Source organism: Petaurus breviceps, unplaced genomic scaffold, assembly GCF_028583685.1.
Source record: "Petaurus breviceps papuanus isolate PSGF00001 unplaced genomic scaffold, PetGlider_PUasm1.0 90779, whole genome shotgun sequence".
In the NCBI taxonomy this organism is placed as follows: domain Eukaryota; kingdom Metazoa; phylum Chordata; class Mammalia; order Diprotodontia; family Petauridae; genus Petaurus; species Petaurus breviceps.
In genome coordinates this window covers 12,159,675-12,176,929 of record NW_027187344.1, presented here as the reverse complement: position 1 = coordinate 12,176,929, position 17,255 = coordinate 12,159,675, and the positions used below count along the sequence as shown (strand labels likewise).

General features: G+C 42.6%; 1 protein-coding gene across 1 annotated transcript in view; it reads right to left on the bottom strand.

Annotated features, from left to right (window-relative positions):
• Positions 1-11,508: 11,508 nt before the first annotated feature.
• LOC138147244 (regulator of G-protein signaling 3-like) overlaps positions 11,509-17,255 on the bottom strand; it is a 49,900-nt gene continuing 44,153 nt past the window's right edge. Inside the window, exons 9-12 of the mRNA XM_069069606.1 lie at positions 14,891-14,972; positions 13,797-13,902; positions 13,200-13,542; positions 11,509-11,903 (exon numbers count right to left, since the gene is read on the bottom strand). Coding sequence (XP_068925707.1) covers positions 11,799-11,903; positions 13,200-13,542; positions 13,797-13,902; positions 14,891-14,972 — 636 coding nt within the window. The 3' untranslated portion in view covers positions 11,509-11,798. The remainder of the gene's footprint in view (positions 11,904-13,199; positions 13,543-13,796; positions 13,903-14,890; positions 14,973-17,255) is intronic.

Genomic DNA, 17,255 nt, shown 5'->3' with positions numbered 1-17,255 from the left:
TGGATTATTGATCTATTTTTTTAATGCCTTGGGAGTAGGGGGTGGGAGGAAAATGATAGAAGAGGGATTAAGATTCATTCTGCTCGGCCCCCAGAGAGAGGAATTAGGATCAAAGAGGTAAAATAAGATTTGATGTAAGGAAAAACTTCCTAACCATCAGGACCATCTAAACACGGAATGGGCTCAAGTGTTGGAGATGTCTCTTCACTGGAGATATTTAAGTAAAAGCTAAATGATGACTTGAGGACATGATGAATGGGATTTCTGTTCAGATATGGGTCATACTATTTGGTGTCTAAGATTCCTTTAATTTAAAACTCTGCGCTCTCTTCTTCATAACTATCACCTTTCATTCTCTCTAAAAAGACTGATAGAGAGATCTAAATATGTCACCAAAAAAACCAGACTGGAATAACCTCCCAGTAGTACAGTAGAATTAACTTGAATTACTGTCTAGAACGAAGTAGTAGTTAATGCTTGCTCCAATTCTGCCAAAAGAACAATGAATTTGGAATCTGAATACAATTAGGTTTAAATCCTGTCTCTGCCTCTGTCTAAATGACTTTGGCCCAGTAATTTCACCTCTCTTGGCCTCAGCTACTTCATCTATAAAATTAAGAGGTTAACTAGATGACCTCTGAGGGTCCCTTCAAAATTTAAAAATTCTATAATCCTAAGAGTAAACTTCCCATGTCATCAAGTAAGAAAAAAGCAATATAAAGCTGATAAACCAATCCAGAAATCTCTTAGGAAGAAACCTCATGTCTGTAGTAGTACAAACTGCTGACCAACTGCTACCAACAAGCATACAAGCATAGGAGCCTTCATAGCCATCATCTGTGGAAGTAATTCTTGTGAAAAAGAAGTCCTCCACCAACTGCTACATACCAGACAGGTAAGCCAGGCTAACTGAAGCAACAGAGCACTCCAAGGGAAAGATAGGAGGCAGCATATGCCAGAAAAGTCAAACCACCATCAACCACCACCTTGAACACCATCTCTCTTCAGACCCTAATGGGGATAGCCCAAGGGCCTGAACTCAAGAGTTTTAAGAATAGCAGTGCTCCCCAAACCACCAGACCTGCTTCTAGCTCATACCCTACAGCCATAATTAAGGAGAGAAATCCCTGTGGAAATCAGCAGCAGCAGCAACAATTGCTGACCAACTGCCACCAACAGGCAGATGGACCCCAGAGTACTGGGAGTGGCAGTACCCCCCCACCTCTAACCACCATTACCACTTCTAGCTGGCCCTTCATGGCCATCATTCATGGAAGCAAAGAAAGAGTCAGCTGTTCCCACCAAGTGACAACCAACTGCCATACACAGGGAAGGGAAGGCAACCTAAATGGAGCAACAAGGCAGGCTGAGGGAGACAGGAGGCAGCATGCACCAGGCAAGTCAAACCACCACTACCATCTTGAGATGGAGACAGACCCTGAATCCAAAAGCTCTGGGAAAAGTGACATTAAATAATGACATTAAACAAGAGGCACTGCTGTCTGCTTTGTGGCTGTACCCTAAGGCCCAGGGGACCTTTCCAGCTGACTCACAGGTGAAACCTTCCATGTGTCATCTCCTCCATTAGATGTAAATTCCTAGAGAGCAAGGACTGCCTTCCTTTTCTATCTGTATCCTGAGCACTTACACAGTGCTTTGCACATAGTAGGTACTTAATAAATGCTGGATCCCATTGACTATTTGTGACTATGAGATAGGAATGTTCCCTTATTCCACAGGCTGCCCTATGCTCTCTGAGTTCTATATGGACATACAGGTGATCCCACTTTTGGACTCAGTTTGCTCCTGGATACCACAACTAAAGTGAATTCTCATGGGGCAAAATCCTGTACTGTTGCCTTCATCTGTTCGGATACCAGTGGAGACCACTAAATAAGTAGATCACTATGGTAAAGTGAAGTATTATCTTTAACAGGCAGTAATGCATCTCAATAGAATAGGTCACACATATATGGCAAGGTGGTACAGAAAGGTTTCTCTGTGGCCACTTCTACAAGCCCTTTAGTGGCTGACAGTCATTATAAACCCGAGACTGATACCATGCAATGTGTCTCTTAGGCTAGGAGCCCAGCCTCATGTTGCTGCTTCTCTCTGCCTCTGAACCCCTAAGCAGTGCCAGAAGTCCCACACAATCTGCTGACTGGCTAAGAAACACAGACTTTAAGGCCTCACAATATGGGTCTCTACCAAAATTGTCACCTGTCACCCAGGAGAAAAAAAACTGACTATAAAACACAAGGTTCGGAGGTTACTTCCTTTACCCACCCTGCCACATCTCACGGAAGAGGGATAATTGTTTGGCTAAGAAACACAGCTGGCTTCCCTACAAAACTGACCAGCAATTATGATAGGTGTGACTGGGCACAATATTAAAACCATTAATAATGATCAATTTCTTTTTTTTAAAGCAATCGGGGTTAAGTAACTTGTTCAAGGTTACACAGCCAGGTGTTTCTGGGTGGGTGCTAAGTATCTGAGCCCAGATTTGATCCCCAGGTCATCCCGACACTGGAGCCGGTGCTCTTACTCGCTGAGCCACCTGGCTGCCCCTAAATGATCAATTTTTAAAAAACACATCCTGAAGAAAATGTTATCAATGAGAGGAAAGAATGAAGGATAATGTCAATTAGAAGTCTCTCTTTTCTGCCCTTCTCCCCCAGCAAAGCCCATTCTTGGACATATCATTCCCCTAGGCTTGCCCTCCCCTAGAGTGCTACCTAGGGAGCAGGCCTCCAGAGAGACTGTTGGCAACTCAGTGTTTCTGACTATCATTTTTCTCCACCCCCAAATGAAATGTCCCCATGCAGATTTATTTTTACCTATTTAGGGCCTAAATAGCTAGAATCATAGCTCCTAACATTGCACATGAAAGAACCATTGAGATCATCTACATCAATTTCCTCATTTTGAGGAGGAGGAAACTGAAGACTCGAAAGAAATGACTTGGCCAGTCACAAATAGACGATGGAAGAGACAGAACTAGAACTAGGGTCTTCTGATTCCCATTTCAGTGCTCCTTACATGACATTAATCTACATAACAAGAAAAGGATAAAGGGAAAGTATTTAGAGGCAGTCAGTCCTTGGGCATCTCTACAATCCCACTGTACCTACCTTATCTCCTCAGAGTCAGATCCTAGAAGAAGTCTGTTCTAAACTGAGAGAATATATTCTAGAGAATCCAAAATCATTGACTATGATCCAAAAAGAGATCCAATTATGCATTTGTTGGAAAGAAAAACAGGCAACTCTACTTACCAACACTCCAAAAAGCTACCAATGATCTCAAAAACGGACTTCTCTGCCACATTGGCTCTGTTGACCACCACTAGCACCCCTAGTATTCTCTCCTCCCTGTGTGCACTCTCTGTTATCTTATCAACTTCCTTTGCTGGTTTAACTACCACCTCTCTCTACACACACACACACACACACACACAACTCTCGGATTACAAACACATACATATATTTAACAATCTACAGAGGTATCTGGAACTCATCATTTCCAAAATTTAATTTATTAGTTTTTGCCCAAAACCATCCTTCTAACTTCCCTATTTCTGTTAAGGGTACCCCCATCTTTCCAGCTACCTAGGTCCCCAACTTCAAAGTCACTGTCAACTCTATAGGCAGCTAAGTGGGACTGTGGGTAGAGAGCACTGGACCTGGAGTCAGGAAGAACTGAGTTTAAATTTGGCCTAAGATATTTACTGTGTGACCCTGGGTTTAATCGCTGTCTGTCTCAGTTTCCTCATCTGTAAAATGGGGATAGTAATAGCACCTAACTCACAGCATTATTGTGAGGATAAAATGAGATATTTGTAAAATACTTTACAAACTTTATAAAGTGCTAAATAAATGCCAACTTTTACTATTACCTTTACCCCTCATTTCCAATCAGTGGTCAAGTTTTGCCAATTCTACCGACACAGTATGTCTGAAATCCATGGTCTTCCTCTCCGTTCACGTGACCACTGCCCTAGGTTCCAGACCTCATCATTCCTCACTCGGTTCTAGTGCAATAGCCTCCTACTTGGTCTCCCTCTCTTCTCTCCCCTCTCTAATCCACCTTCCATATAGCTACTAAGGTGTGTACAGGTCTGACCACGTAGCTCTAGTAGCTCTCTCTGGATGCTAGGACAAATGCAAACACCTCCACTTGGCTACTAAAACCCTTTAAATCTTACTTCGGCCTACTATTTCAGATTTACTACATACAAGATCTGGTCAAAGAGACCTGCTTTCCATTCCCCATATACCACATCTACCTTCCATCCCTGCACCTTCATGAAAGTCATCCCCCATGTCTGGGATGCACTCCCTCCTCCTCACTGCCATCTCAAAGAATGCCTTGCTTCCTCCAAAGCTCAGATCAAGCACTACCTTCTATAAGAAGTCTGTTCTCTTTAGCTGCTAGTGTCCTCCCCCTCCCCAAAATGTCTTAGTTTACATTTTAAATGATCTGCATATGTGTTGTCTCTCTCTATAGAACAGAACAGAACCTTCTTAGGATCAGGGCCTCTTTCATTTTTGTCTCAATATTCCTAGCACCTATACTAGTACCTGGCACATAGTGGGTGCTTAATAAGTACTTACGGAATCATGGCTGAATGAATAAAAAAGGTTTGGCTCAGTGCTTTCAATTCCCTGGTTCCAAGGAAAAACATTCCTTTTCTCTGCCACCTGGCTGGGAAAAGCCCTGAGATATCATCTAAGTCAGTTCCTCCCCTTCAGGAAGAATAAGTTTTCTCATTTCCATTTTGCAGATGAAGTACCTGAAGTTCAAAGAGGCTGAATAATTTGATCAAGGTCACCCAGTGAATAAAGAGTTCCAAGTCGTGGAGAGAAGAAAGAAGGATGGTATCCATTTATCCTGAAGAAGAACAACACTTTTACACAGTGGTTTTATAAAGCATTTATTTAGCACTTTATAAAGTTTGGCATATACCTAAACCAAAAGTCACATGCATACAAAGCTCTAAAATTGTTGCTTTGAAGTTCCATTTTGTCTGTCTGTGTTTTTCAGCAGTAGCACTTTTCAACTACAGTTATCCTGCCTTTGCAGCTTAGCTCATTCAGCTCCTGCTTGTTCTCTTTTCACTGTAGAAATCTCTTCCTCTTCCCCTAAAGCCCAGATTACAAAAAGGCTTTCTTTCCCACCACCTGCTCCACTGGCCAAACACGGTAATTACACTTCTTTCCTGCTGCTTCTGAGTCCGACCCTGGCAGCAATACTTAAAAATCAATTGTTGGGAGCCTAAAACCAGGCATTTTCAGGTCAATAGACAATGCTGAGGGTGTGTTGCTGCCTTTCTCCCTCCCTTGCCCAGGAAACGTGGCCAAACAGTACGTTGTCCATGTGCCATGGAATAATTTGGGACTGTTCATCCCAAAGAATCTTTCAACACTGTATCCTGAATTAGTATTCATAAGAATGTGGTATGACCCAGTTGGAAGACTGTGGGTCTAGTTTTTAGGAGCCTATTTATAAGTTCAAGCCTCACAATGGAATACTTGGGCCCACTTTCAAATTCCATACCTCAGCTTCCACAATCTATAAAACGGATCAAGGGCAAAATTATCCCTCCTAGGGGTTCCGTATTGACTCACAAGATCAAGTCTGTCAAATGCTCTCAAGCTGCTCATATAAATAACAGGTATATAGACAGGGAAGAGACTGGTTCCCTGGCTACAAAGGTTCCCTTAAACTAACTAATTATAGATTTAGAGTTGAAAGGGGCCCCAGAGATCATCTGGCCCAACAACCTCATCTCAGATAAGACATAGGCCCAAAGAGATTATATGACTTGCCTTGAATCAGACAGATGGTAAGCACTGCTAGGATTCACTCCTGAGTCCTCTGACTACAGATTCAGTACCCTTACAAACCTCAGGAGATTTGTGAACTTGCTGCAGGGACACACTCAGGAAAGATCCCTGTGCTCTCATCCTCCGTGATTACTTTCCATGTTCTCCCACAGATCTTTCATAAAGGATCACCCAAGATGCTGGAAGCCTTCTTCTGGGCCTTTTTGAATTTTCTGGGTTTCAGGGGGAAGTCTCAGATTGGACATGTCGTGTTTCATTCTCTTTTTCCCCTAAAATTTCCCCAATAGCCTTTACACCACTGCTTGTACTTACTTCATCACTGATTATGTGCTATAGCCAGTTTGTGACCATCATGAATCTCTCCATGTCCTTTTGGGTCACCAGTAACTTTGATTCATTGGATCATTTAAACATAGATTTAGAAGAAGGGACACAGCCTCCTCATTTTATGGACAAGAAAACTAAGGCCCAGAGAGGAGAAAAGACTTGCCTAAGGGAATGTGCTACTCCAAGATTCACATGTGAAGTTTCCAAAATGCAACCCTCCTCTATTCTCTTCTGCTCAACTCTGGACTCAACTCCTTTATCCATCTGCAGTGCCCCTCCCAGATATTTGTGCTGGTGTGCCAACTCAATGGAGTAGCTGTCCAACTATTCATCATAATCTGAACAACAGATAATTTCTATCCATTTAGTTTTTCTTATAGAGAATGACAGGCCAATCACCTCTTAACAATAATGGATCTCATTGTGGGGAACCCTGAAATGTTCTGGGACTTGATGCAATCAGCAATATTTTATCTGCAAACAGTATTATCTGGAAGACTTATTCTGACAGGGAATTCCTCTTCCATTTAGATTATGCACAGAACACCCTCCATAACAGTGCTAAGCACATATCTCCCTGATACATGCCTCACCTAACAATACTCAAAAGGTCAATAAACAGAATGGTTGTATTTTTTCAAGGAATCATTCATGTTCCTAACATGTGCATGACAGACTCCTTGTTTAAATGCAGGCTTTAAAGTTCCGATTTTGCTCTGAGTCAAATATTTTTTGGCAAGCAATAAGCAAAAAATCTAATGGTCTTGTATTCTCTGAACCTTTCAAACAATTGCACAAGTATAGAAATGTGATCAACTGTAGAGAATTGCTGCAAAAGCCTGTCTTCTCCTATTTTCATCAAATCATTCTCATAAAAAGAATATGATGAGAAAAGTAGGCATATAGGTTGGCAGTAGTGTCTGTGATTTTTTTCCCATTCCTTTGAAATCTTCCCCTCTCCTAAGACATTTTACAAAATGATCCCTCAATGCTTTCAAGACTGTATCATCTCTGGCCCAGATTCCTTTAGTGTGTACTTAGTCTGGTCCCACTGCTCACTGCCCTTCCCAACTTCATCTACTTAAGTGGCATTTCTACTTTCTTGTAAGCTACATGAAGAACTAAGGTGTTCTGATGGTTCCACTTGTCACTGCTGATGAAAACATATTGCTATAGAAACACTAACAAATTTGCTTCATTGTTGTTCTCCTGCCAGTTTCATCTATGAATGCTCTTCCAATGATGTGGCTTCAGTTGGGTTTCATGCCAACTTTTCTGTAAACTTGTTTTTGTTTCCATTGCTTTTTGCTGCTCACAAGAGGATATTGTTTATAATCTTCTACCACTTTCTTCTATAGTGTTTTACAAGTGATCTAATACTGATTTTGCCCTTTACTCTAATTAGCTGTTATGATTGCATACTGAGGGCTTATTTTTTTATGCATCTTGCATATCAGTAACTCATCATTCCTATCTGTTAAGATGGAATCATTTTCACTTTTGTCATATTGCTTGGGATTCATCAGGTCCAGCACCTCCCAAATCTCTTCTAGAAGAAAGAATTAATGATATAAAGTTATGGAGCCTCTAAGTAGTCTATAATCCTTCGGCCTCTTTTTTTTTTTCAAACCTCTACCATGTTTTCCAACATACCTTTCTCACCATCCTCCCCTGTGCCCACCTTCTTAAGTTCGGTGAGTATCAAAGCATATATTGGCTTGATTTACCAAGATCTACCAAGTTTCTCATAGATTTCTCTTTGCCTTCACCCTTTGCAACAGATGTCACTACACAAAAATATCACATTTAAGGTATCTCCAGTTAAGACATTTACAAGCAGTCTAAAAACTATGTGATTTCCAGCACTCTCTCCTTTCTTTTCCACCATTCCACCCTTTTCCTGCAGAAGCACAAGGAAGCCTCACATGACTGAGGTTGATTTCTTATTTTTTTTCATGTACTGCCAGGTCCAAAGAAGTCATCACCTTGTGATCAGCCTTCTAGTGACAAGACTCTGTGCACGAAGAGTCAAATTAGTCCTCAAATACTCAGATTCATTCTTGTACCTGAAACCTTACCAGCATAACAGACTCTGACAAAAGCTAAAATGGACATTAAAGATCATCTAGTTCAGTCCTCTCACTTTTCAAAAGAAACTGAGGCCAAAGGATATAAATCAACTTGTCCAGGATGATAAACAACTTGGTGGCAAATTTGGGATTTCCTAGTCCAGTGCCCTGGACAGTCCCATATACTGCTCCCTTAACCATAAGCTGATCTGGTCAGGAGATTTGGGATTCCTGTCCCACTCCAAGCCCCAGCTCCAGAGTGAATGGGAATGAACCATCACACAATCACAATCTGCTCCTAGCAATAGCAATTAAGATCCAGGGGCTTTTGCTTCAGTCACTAGCAACATCATCAATAAATTATTTGCATTCTTCTATGATACTAAGCATTATTCCCAAGCCAAGGATTGTGTTTCATTTTCCAGGCAAGTCAGGGAAAGGAAGTAACCTAGCCACGGTCACCAAGTTCTCAGCTAGTGGTCAAACCAGGACTAGAACCCAGGAGTTCCCATCTCGGTTGCAATTCAACATGTAGCTAGCTTCTTCCCCAATATTTCAGTCATATTTATTACTTTGCAGCTAATTAGGTGCCTTATTTTTAGGAGGGAATAAAATCATGGTGAACTGGATGTTGTCAGGCTCCTAAAGACAATTATGTGGCTGGGGGAAGGGTGTCTCTGAGCAATGGAATCTTATTCTGGAGCTCTTCAGCGACTGCCCCACATCTTCTTTCACGTCAATGGGGTCAGTTTCCCTGCCTCACGACAAGCCACAAGACAAGGCACTGCATTAGTCACCACCAAAGCACAATGAACCTATTTTGCTGAAAGGAGATGGCTTTTCTCTTGCTTTATTCAACTTCTAAGACCCCTTTCCCTTTCTGGTAGAATGTAAGCTCCTTGAAGGAAGACACTACTTCATCCCAGGGCCTAGCATAGGGCCTTATACATATTAGGCATTTAAGTTTCTGATTAACTGAATTTGCTACTTAAAACTTTTTAATCTCTTCATTTCAAAATATACATTTTACTCCTCCTACACCTAACAAAAATTCATTTCTCTTAGACTCAGGTCCACAGTAGCACCATCTTGGAAGGAAGTAGCATTTTCCCTCAGTCCAAGGGCAGATAATGGCTACTATTAACAATTTTCATGCCCTGTGAGTCAAGGGAGTTTTTGGTTGCTGAACTGAACCAAATCACACTGAGCCAAATCAAATTGGGACCCTTTCCATTTGCTCTCCTATGGGATTTGAGTTCAGAAGTTGGTTCCTGCCCTCACTGATTGGTTCTTTCAACAGATGGTGACAGGAGGAGAAGAAAAAGAATAGAACAATACCAGCTGATAGCAGACTAGAGATCAACTCTGTATTTACCTAGCACCTTTCACCCATAAGTTAGAAAAGATTTTCCAACTGTTATCTAGAAAGAAGTATTGTCCTTGTTTTACATGTGGGAGAGAAAAAGATAAGTAACTGTGGCAGACAAGACAAAGGCAGCTCTGAAGAAGGACAAAGGTCATTCTGAGAAGCACTCAATATTTCAAACCCAGAAGTTATGCTCTCTGCTCATTCTATAAGGTTTGTCTCCAGATTCCAGACACTTTCTACTGTATCTGAGGACTCCCTTACCAAAGAATTATAAGGAAAAGCCAGCCTTCCTCCCAAAGACACAAGAGGCTGTATGTCAATGATCCCTGCTGGAATCCCTGGACCTGAGCTTAGCCAAAATCTCCACCATATAAGAACTGATATCTGAGGCTTCCTGGAAAAAGCAATTGTTTTCAGAACACGGCAAACAAGTCCAAATTTGTCCCTTTGGCTCCAGCTCAATAAGTAATATGACGCCAGAAGGTCCTAGTTCTATTTCTATGGTGGGGAAGAGACAGCTCAATTTTAAAAGATCCTCAGCTAGTAGCCAAACACCCAGGAAAAGAAAAAGATAATCATTTCTTAAAAGTGTTTGTCAAACAATTTCTTTGCAGAGATAATGTGATTTCTCAGCATGTTATATCACAGGACTTCACACTTGAAGAGACAGCATGGTATAATAGAGAATGCAAGACTAGAAGTCAGAAAGTTTATCTGGCAAGCAGAGAGATTTCTACTCTGCTTCCTGACTTCTTCAAGTTGGCCAGAAGGGGCCTGATAGTCACTATAATGCCTACCCAACTGGAGACCTGGATAAAAGACCACGTGGTCTCCTTCTCTGTCAAGTTCCTGTCAGCATATACATACATACATACATACATACACATACACAGTCCTCTGCTCATATTCCTGTTACATTAAACACAAAGGAGAATCTCAGCCTAGTGCCATACTCTGGCTCAGAGGGGTCCAGGCTTTGCTCTCACACAGTTCATCACAGTTTTAGGAGATCAGAATAACCTCAGGAAGAACCAATCTACTCCTTACTAGTATAGAAAGGACCCATATTTTCTTGAGTTGGGAATGAAGTCTGCTGAGTAAGCAGGAAAAAGAACTAAGTATCCATCAGGGCCCCTTGATATCCCCTGGACAAAAGCAAACCTCATCAGGGGTTGCTTCTCAGAATCTAGGCAGAGAAATTTGAAGTCAAGCTGTGGGCACTGTTTTCATCAAAGAAACTCATAAAGTCAGAGCTGGAAGGGACCTAAGTGATCACCTAGCACAGCATCTGCAATGTATAAATAGGGAAACTGAAGACCAGAGATATTATAGCAGTTTCTAGAAGGCCATATTGCTTCTTAACAAGAGTCAAACCTAGAACCCGGGTCTCTCCCTTGCACTCCAGAGCTCTATCCACACCACAGTACTGCACCATGTCATGACCTGCAGGGTCATGGCAGTTCACTCAGCTCCAATGGAAGATGCTAAGTTGACCAGTTTCCTGAAGCCACCTCTAGACCTGGGATCAGCCTGACACTCTTTGTTCCTGCCCTGTGCTTGCTCACATCGAACCAGAAAGACCCAACACTTCCCAGAGGGGCCTGGATACCCAACAATGGCCAGGTAAATGACACTTGAGAAATCAACAGTTCCAGAGACTGGGCTTCAAAATACTAACCGGGAGTGACTCCAGGTTTCCAGGAGTGGCTGGTTCAACAAACCAGAGCCAAATCCAAGGGGTCAGTCACTCTAGCATTGTCCTGGTTCTCTCCTCACTAGATGGAGCAGAGATGCAACAGCACCCAAAGATAGTAAAAAAGCTATCTTACATGAAGGAGAGTAAATGCCTTCAGTCTGCAATGTTTCAAACCTTGAAGATGCAACCTCTTGGGAGGCCCCTCCTTGCTGTCATAACTGCTGCTCCAGGAAAGGGTTGAGAAGAAAGAGCCATGTGTCTTTGGAGATGTCTGTTTCACTATGATTGGGAAAATTTACAAAGAAACAACAGAAATCTACTTACTGTGATTGGACAAGGTGTGAAGATTAAGTTTTTCTAACTGTTTTGGTTACCTTCATTCACCCAGACTCTATTGGAGTTGGTTGATCTATTAGAGGTTGGTGTAAAAGAAGGGAAGGTCCCAGACGATTTTGCTCTCCACACCATAATGATCTGGATCATAAGAATCATAGACAGGGAGTGACTAATCCCAGGACCTCTATGGTAGTAGAAACAGGCAGAAAACACTTACCCTCTGGGATGCTGTCCTCTTGATATAAGGGCCTCAGAAGCTATAGGGAAAAAAACAAAGCACAGAACCACCAGCTCAACTACTGAAGCAAGTTCTCTTGGCTCTACCTCTACCCTTTATTCTAACATCTTTTTCATCCCTTCCCTCCTCTCTTCCCCCAGCCCTCGACATCACCTTCTCTAGCCTATTGCAATTACCTTTCACAGGTGTTCTAAGCTCCCAACTTTCTTTCCACCCACCCCAACCCTGAGCACCCCCTTCTCTTCTCAGTAACACTACCAGGAAATCTTTCTTATGCATAGGATCATGGCACTTTTCAGCTTTAAAAAAGGAAAAGGCTTCAGGCACTATTGTTAGCTGAGTAATATTCAAACTCTTCAGCCAGATAACCAATACACTACACCATCTGTCACTCACCTGCCATTCCAGCATTTTTTCATATTATTCCCTTCCAAGTACTACAAGTCAGGGCCAGATACTACTGCCCCCTTAACATTCTCCAGGCCCTTCAGCTTCTATGCCTGTTCACACTTCCCCCTTTCCCTTGTCACCTGTTGAATTCTTACCTATCCTCTTAAGCACAAACCAGATGCCACTACATCTAGGTGGACTTCCTTGATGCCTTCAGACCTTCCTCCATAGACCCTACATAATACTTTGCATTGTACTTGTCTAACTCACTTATCATGTAATATGTATTCTAATTATCTATGTTTATATCTATTAAATTTTAAATTTCACAAGAGTAGGAACCCAAGTCTTATCTAAACTAGGACTTAAAAAAATTATCTGCATACAACAGGCACTTAATAAATGACTGTGGAATGAATTAATAAATGAAGAGAGGAGAAGTGGCAAGGGTCTTGAGAGATTCCCTAGCCTAGGGCAAAAGCTTCAGAGAGAAAAAGGCATCTCCTAAAATACCAAATGACTTGGTCAAGGGAAGAGAAGTGAGATGGGTCAAATAATCATGAGTTAGGATTCCAGGACCCGAAGGCAAGACCTCATTACATAACCATAGAACAGGGAAAGAACAATGACCCCAGAACAGAGGACAACCAGAGTTCAAATCCTGCCTCTGGATACCTATGTGCTCTAAGGCAAGTCACTTAGACATCCTGAGTCTCAATTTCCTGCATGTAAAATAAGAAATTAGTCTATTTGCCCTCTGGGGTCCTTTCCAGCTCTAGATCCATGATCTATCCTATAGCCTTACAAAAACTCAGTTCAGCCAAGCTATTCTCTGGGACATAACATCCCCATCAGGTAAAAGACACATGTCTTCAGACAGTTCTTTCCATCCTCATAATCACAGTAGCAGAGTACACATTCTTACCTGGCTCCCAGGGTTCAAAGGGGCCAAGATGATGTAGTTGGGGTCAGTGGGAGCTGAAGCCCGGGACAATGGTGGTAACGTGTGCTGGGTCCGTTTCCCTACTTCACTATAGCGCTCCCAGCCACCGACAAGCAGCCCATCAGAGCTGTCACACACCAGGTGACAGCTGCGGCGCTGCTCAGGCCTAGTACCCAGGATATTGTTCTTCTCCCGTTTATTTGGGGGTGACTGGAGGTCATGAGCTGACTTGCAAGAGGCCCTGCGTAGGACACCACCATCAGGCCCAGGTTTGATCTGAGGGATAATGCGCCATACTAGCAAGATGATCTCACCAGGGCAGTTCCTAAAAGAGTAGTTAAGGAGACAGGGGACAGAGAGGGGATACCAATTAGCTTTGGGGAAGTTCACTGATAATCCAAAGGGAAGTATAGAAGCATTTGAGGGCACATTAGTAGGCAGTGGGGCTGGGCAGATGTAGCAACTTGGGAGAGTATAAAGGGCTCAGTAAAGGAGAAGCTCTGTGAACCTGGGAAGGCCTAAACAGTCTTCAAGCACCTGGGGCCCTGTCCCCTTGTGCCCCACCCCACCCCCAGTCACCTGATCTCATGTGCCAGCTCCACACATTTCCAGTGTTCCACAGGCTGCTCATTCAACTGTAGCACTGTGTCTAGCTGCTGCAGCCCTGCCCGCTCTGCAGGGCCCCCTGCCAGGAGAGACCACCACTACTCAGTTACCTCAAGGAAATCATTGTAAGCCCCACCTCACTCTAGTCTCCAGGCACAGGACCAAGCCAGGTCTGACAGATGCATGGATGGCCTGTTTTAAGTCCCTTACGCACCCTGAGCCTCTGCTTCCTGCATGTAAAATGAGGAGCTGTTCTAGATGCCTTCTAGGCATCCTTCCCACAGCAGATACCTAAGTTGTCCTATTACCTCACCCAAACTCAAGGTATGACCCAAGTTTCCCTCTCCCTTCTCAGGCCTTCTCTAGGACTGTCAGATAAAGCCAAGTGTCTACCACTAATGACACTCAACACTAACTTGGACTCCCTTACTCACCAACCATCCCTGCCTCTCTAGGCACCCTCATTTCCCTGCTACCTCCCCTCTCCCTAACTCCTTTCCCACAGATGCCCTGCCATTTCTACCTTGGTGCCTGCTTTCCCTACCTATATTGCCTCAGAGAAAAGGGAACAGTTGAACAGGGGGAAGAGGAGAGGTCTAGCTTTGCCAGCAACTTGCTGTGGGATCTTAGGCAAATTATTTAACCTCCCTGGGCCTGGTTTTCCTCCGTTATAAAATGAGGATGCTAAGCTAGATGAAGTACCTTCAAGCTCTAAAATTTTGTGCTTCATTCATTCATCTCTGTGTTTGTTAGAGGTTATAAACAAAATGAATTTTGATAATGTAAAATTCTTAGAATATTTTTAAGAAACTAAATAGGTTTAGTTTGGGTTCCTATTGGTTCCTGATTTTTTTTTCCCAAGAAAAAAGTTTTCAGTTTTGTGTGTAGTTCATTCTTTTAAATTAACGTTTGGTTCAAGGTTATAAAAATCAGTACAATATTCTAGTTTTTATTTCACTGTTAGAGTCCATCTGCAATCTATACAAGGCAACAGATTCATGGAGTGGAAAGCTTGGACCTAAAAGCTTAAAACCAAAAAGCTGCATCAGAATCAATCATTTACTTACCAGAATCTACAGCTTGAACTCGAACAGGAGAGTCACAGCAGATGGTGAAACCAAAGCCGTCCCTTCCCCTTGGGATGGTGATCTACAACATACGCCCACAGCCAGTTATTCCCAGAAGCCTTTACTTCATGGATCCCTTAATTTCTAACTCCCTGGGGAAGGGGTATCAAGCAGCCCCAACTTTATAAAGAGAGGGTCTTGAATGCTAGGCATTCAAAACAAGTCACTTAAGCACAATGTCAGGGAGAACTCAACTTGCCAACCAGCTCTCAGCCTGTGTGATCTCCCAGTATGCCAACAAGTGGACAAAACAATTAGTAAATTCTCCAGGCTAATCTGGCTAACACTTCTGAACATGGTTTATAGGCCAAGAGAATGACAATTTGGTTGGCAGGACACAAGCTAGGACATCAATTATCCCTCTCTACATGGAGCAATATATCCCACCCTTTCTATCCCCTTTTCATAACCCAGGTTCTTCAACAGAGAGATGGACCTAACTTCCTTAACTCTGTCTTCCTGCCCAGAAACCCCAGGCATTAGACTAAGAGCTAATGAAGGCTCAAATGGCATCCCTTACAAGGAGGCCTCACAAACAAGAAAAGTGTGTGTCAACACACAAAGGGAGCCAATAAAAAAAATCTTTATGTGCCCACCCCTATGCTAAGTACTCTAGGAGATATAAAAGAAGTAGAAGATACAGTTACACACACACACACACACACACCAACTTCCTTCATTTCCCACCCAGCTGTACCACTCTGCATTTCTCCCTTAGAGCCCTCCACAATCTCATCACCAGGAACTCTCTGGCCTCAGCACACACAGCTCATCAGGACCCTCTGCTCCTCTGCTGGAGATAGAGAGTGGAGGGAAGAGGGCAGCCCTGGCCAGAGTCAGCCATTTCTATTCTTCTGGGGGGGGAGGGGGGTCCTCCTTTGGACTGAGTCCAGTTCAAAGTCTCCTTTCAGCTTCCCTCTGTGTGCTATCTCTATCGATAGACTGTAAGCTCCTTGAGAGCAGGGTCTGTTTTTCTTTTTCATGTTAGTATCCCCAGCACTTAGCACAGTGCCGGGCACCTACCAGTCACCTAACAAATATTTATTGACTATCACACACAAATGGTTAAATAGCAATTTAAAGCTGTATAGAATTAAGTAAACAATACCAACACAACCTATTGAAATTAACTGAAAGATCAGCACAGACTGGAGAGTAGGAAAGGCTCCAAAAGGTGGTGAGAAGTAAAACAGGCCCTACAGAATGGGTAGGTTCCAGACAGACACAGAAGAACTGGTAAGGCATTCTAGACAAGTAGAGAAAACCGGCCTCCCTGGAGCTTAAGACTTATGTTAGAGGTAAAGTTGGCTAGAGGCCAGTTGCAGAGGGCCTTAAATTGGAGGCAGAATCACATAAAGAGAAACTTGATCTTCACCTTGCGTGAAAGTTTTTCATTTGCACAAAGACTACCCAAGGGCCAGACTGGATTAGGGCACATGAAAGAAACTAGTTGCCCTGAGTTTCCAAGGCCTGTGGGGAGGTTCACTGGTTGGCCTTGCCGCAGCAGCTCAGGAGGTTCTGTTTCCTACCATCCCTGGAACTCAATTCAAAGCAAGTTCATAAAACAGGAAATCTGACAGACAAGAAGGGAGGGGTAGAATGATGGGGAACCCTAGTCCCATAAGAATTCTGGGAAAATACATAGCCAAGGCAGGAAAAAAAAAAAGAAAAGAAAAACAAACTTCAACAAAGCACACACACACACACACACAGAAAGACATTGCTCACTTCCAAGCTCCAAAGGCTAGCCCCAATAGATTCCAATAGATACTAGAGGACAAACATCCTGATATTGATAGGGATGAGGGAAATGGAAGAAATAAAGATGGAAGTCAACTGGTTTTCACTAGGATCTGTACACCAGAAGCAGAGTCTAGTAACAGTAGTACTGTTTTATCATACCTCAAGCTATAAAGGTAAAAGCAGAAATCATTAAGTCTCATGTTTCTCTTGTTTCTCTTGTATCCTGACAATGTTAAAATCCAAAAGAATTGTTTTCAGTGTCTAGGGAATACTGAGCTTTAAAAATTCCCAAGTAGAAAATAATAATAATATATTTATATCTATACTTATATAGTACTTTGGTTTCTAAGCACATTTATACCTATTAATTCATTCATATTTTGCAGATAAGCAAAGCTAGGCACAGAAAGGTAAGAGTCCTGTGCTCACATTTCTAGATGCCAGAATCAGTCCTTATCTCTCATACCACATTCCAACTACCTTAATGTACTTACCATCTCCCTAATGGCATTTAGCTACTCCCACCAACAGATCCCATATCCAGAGCTGGAAAGAATATTTA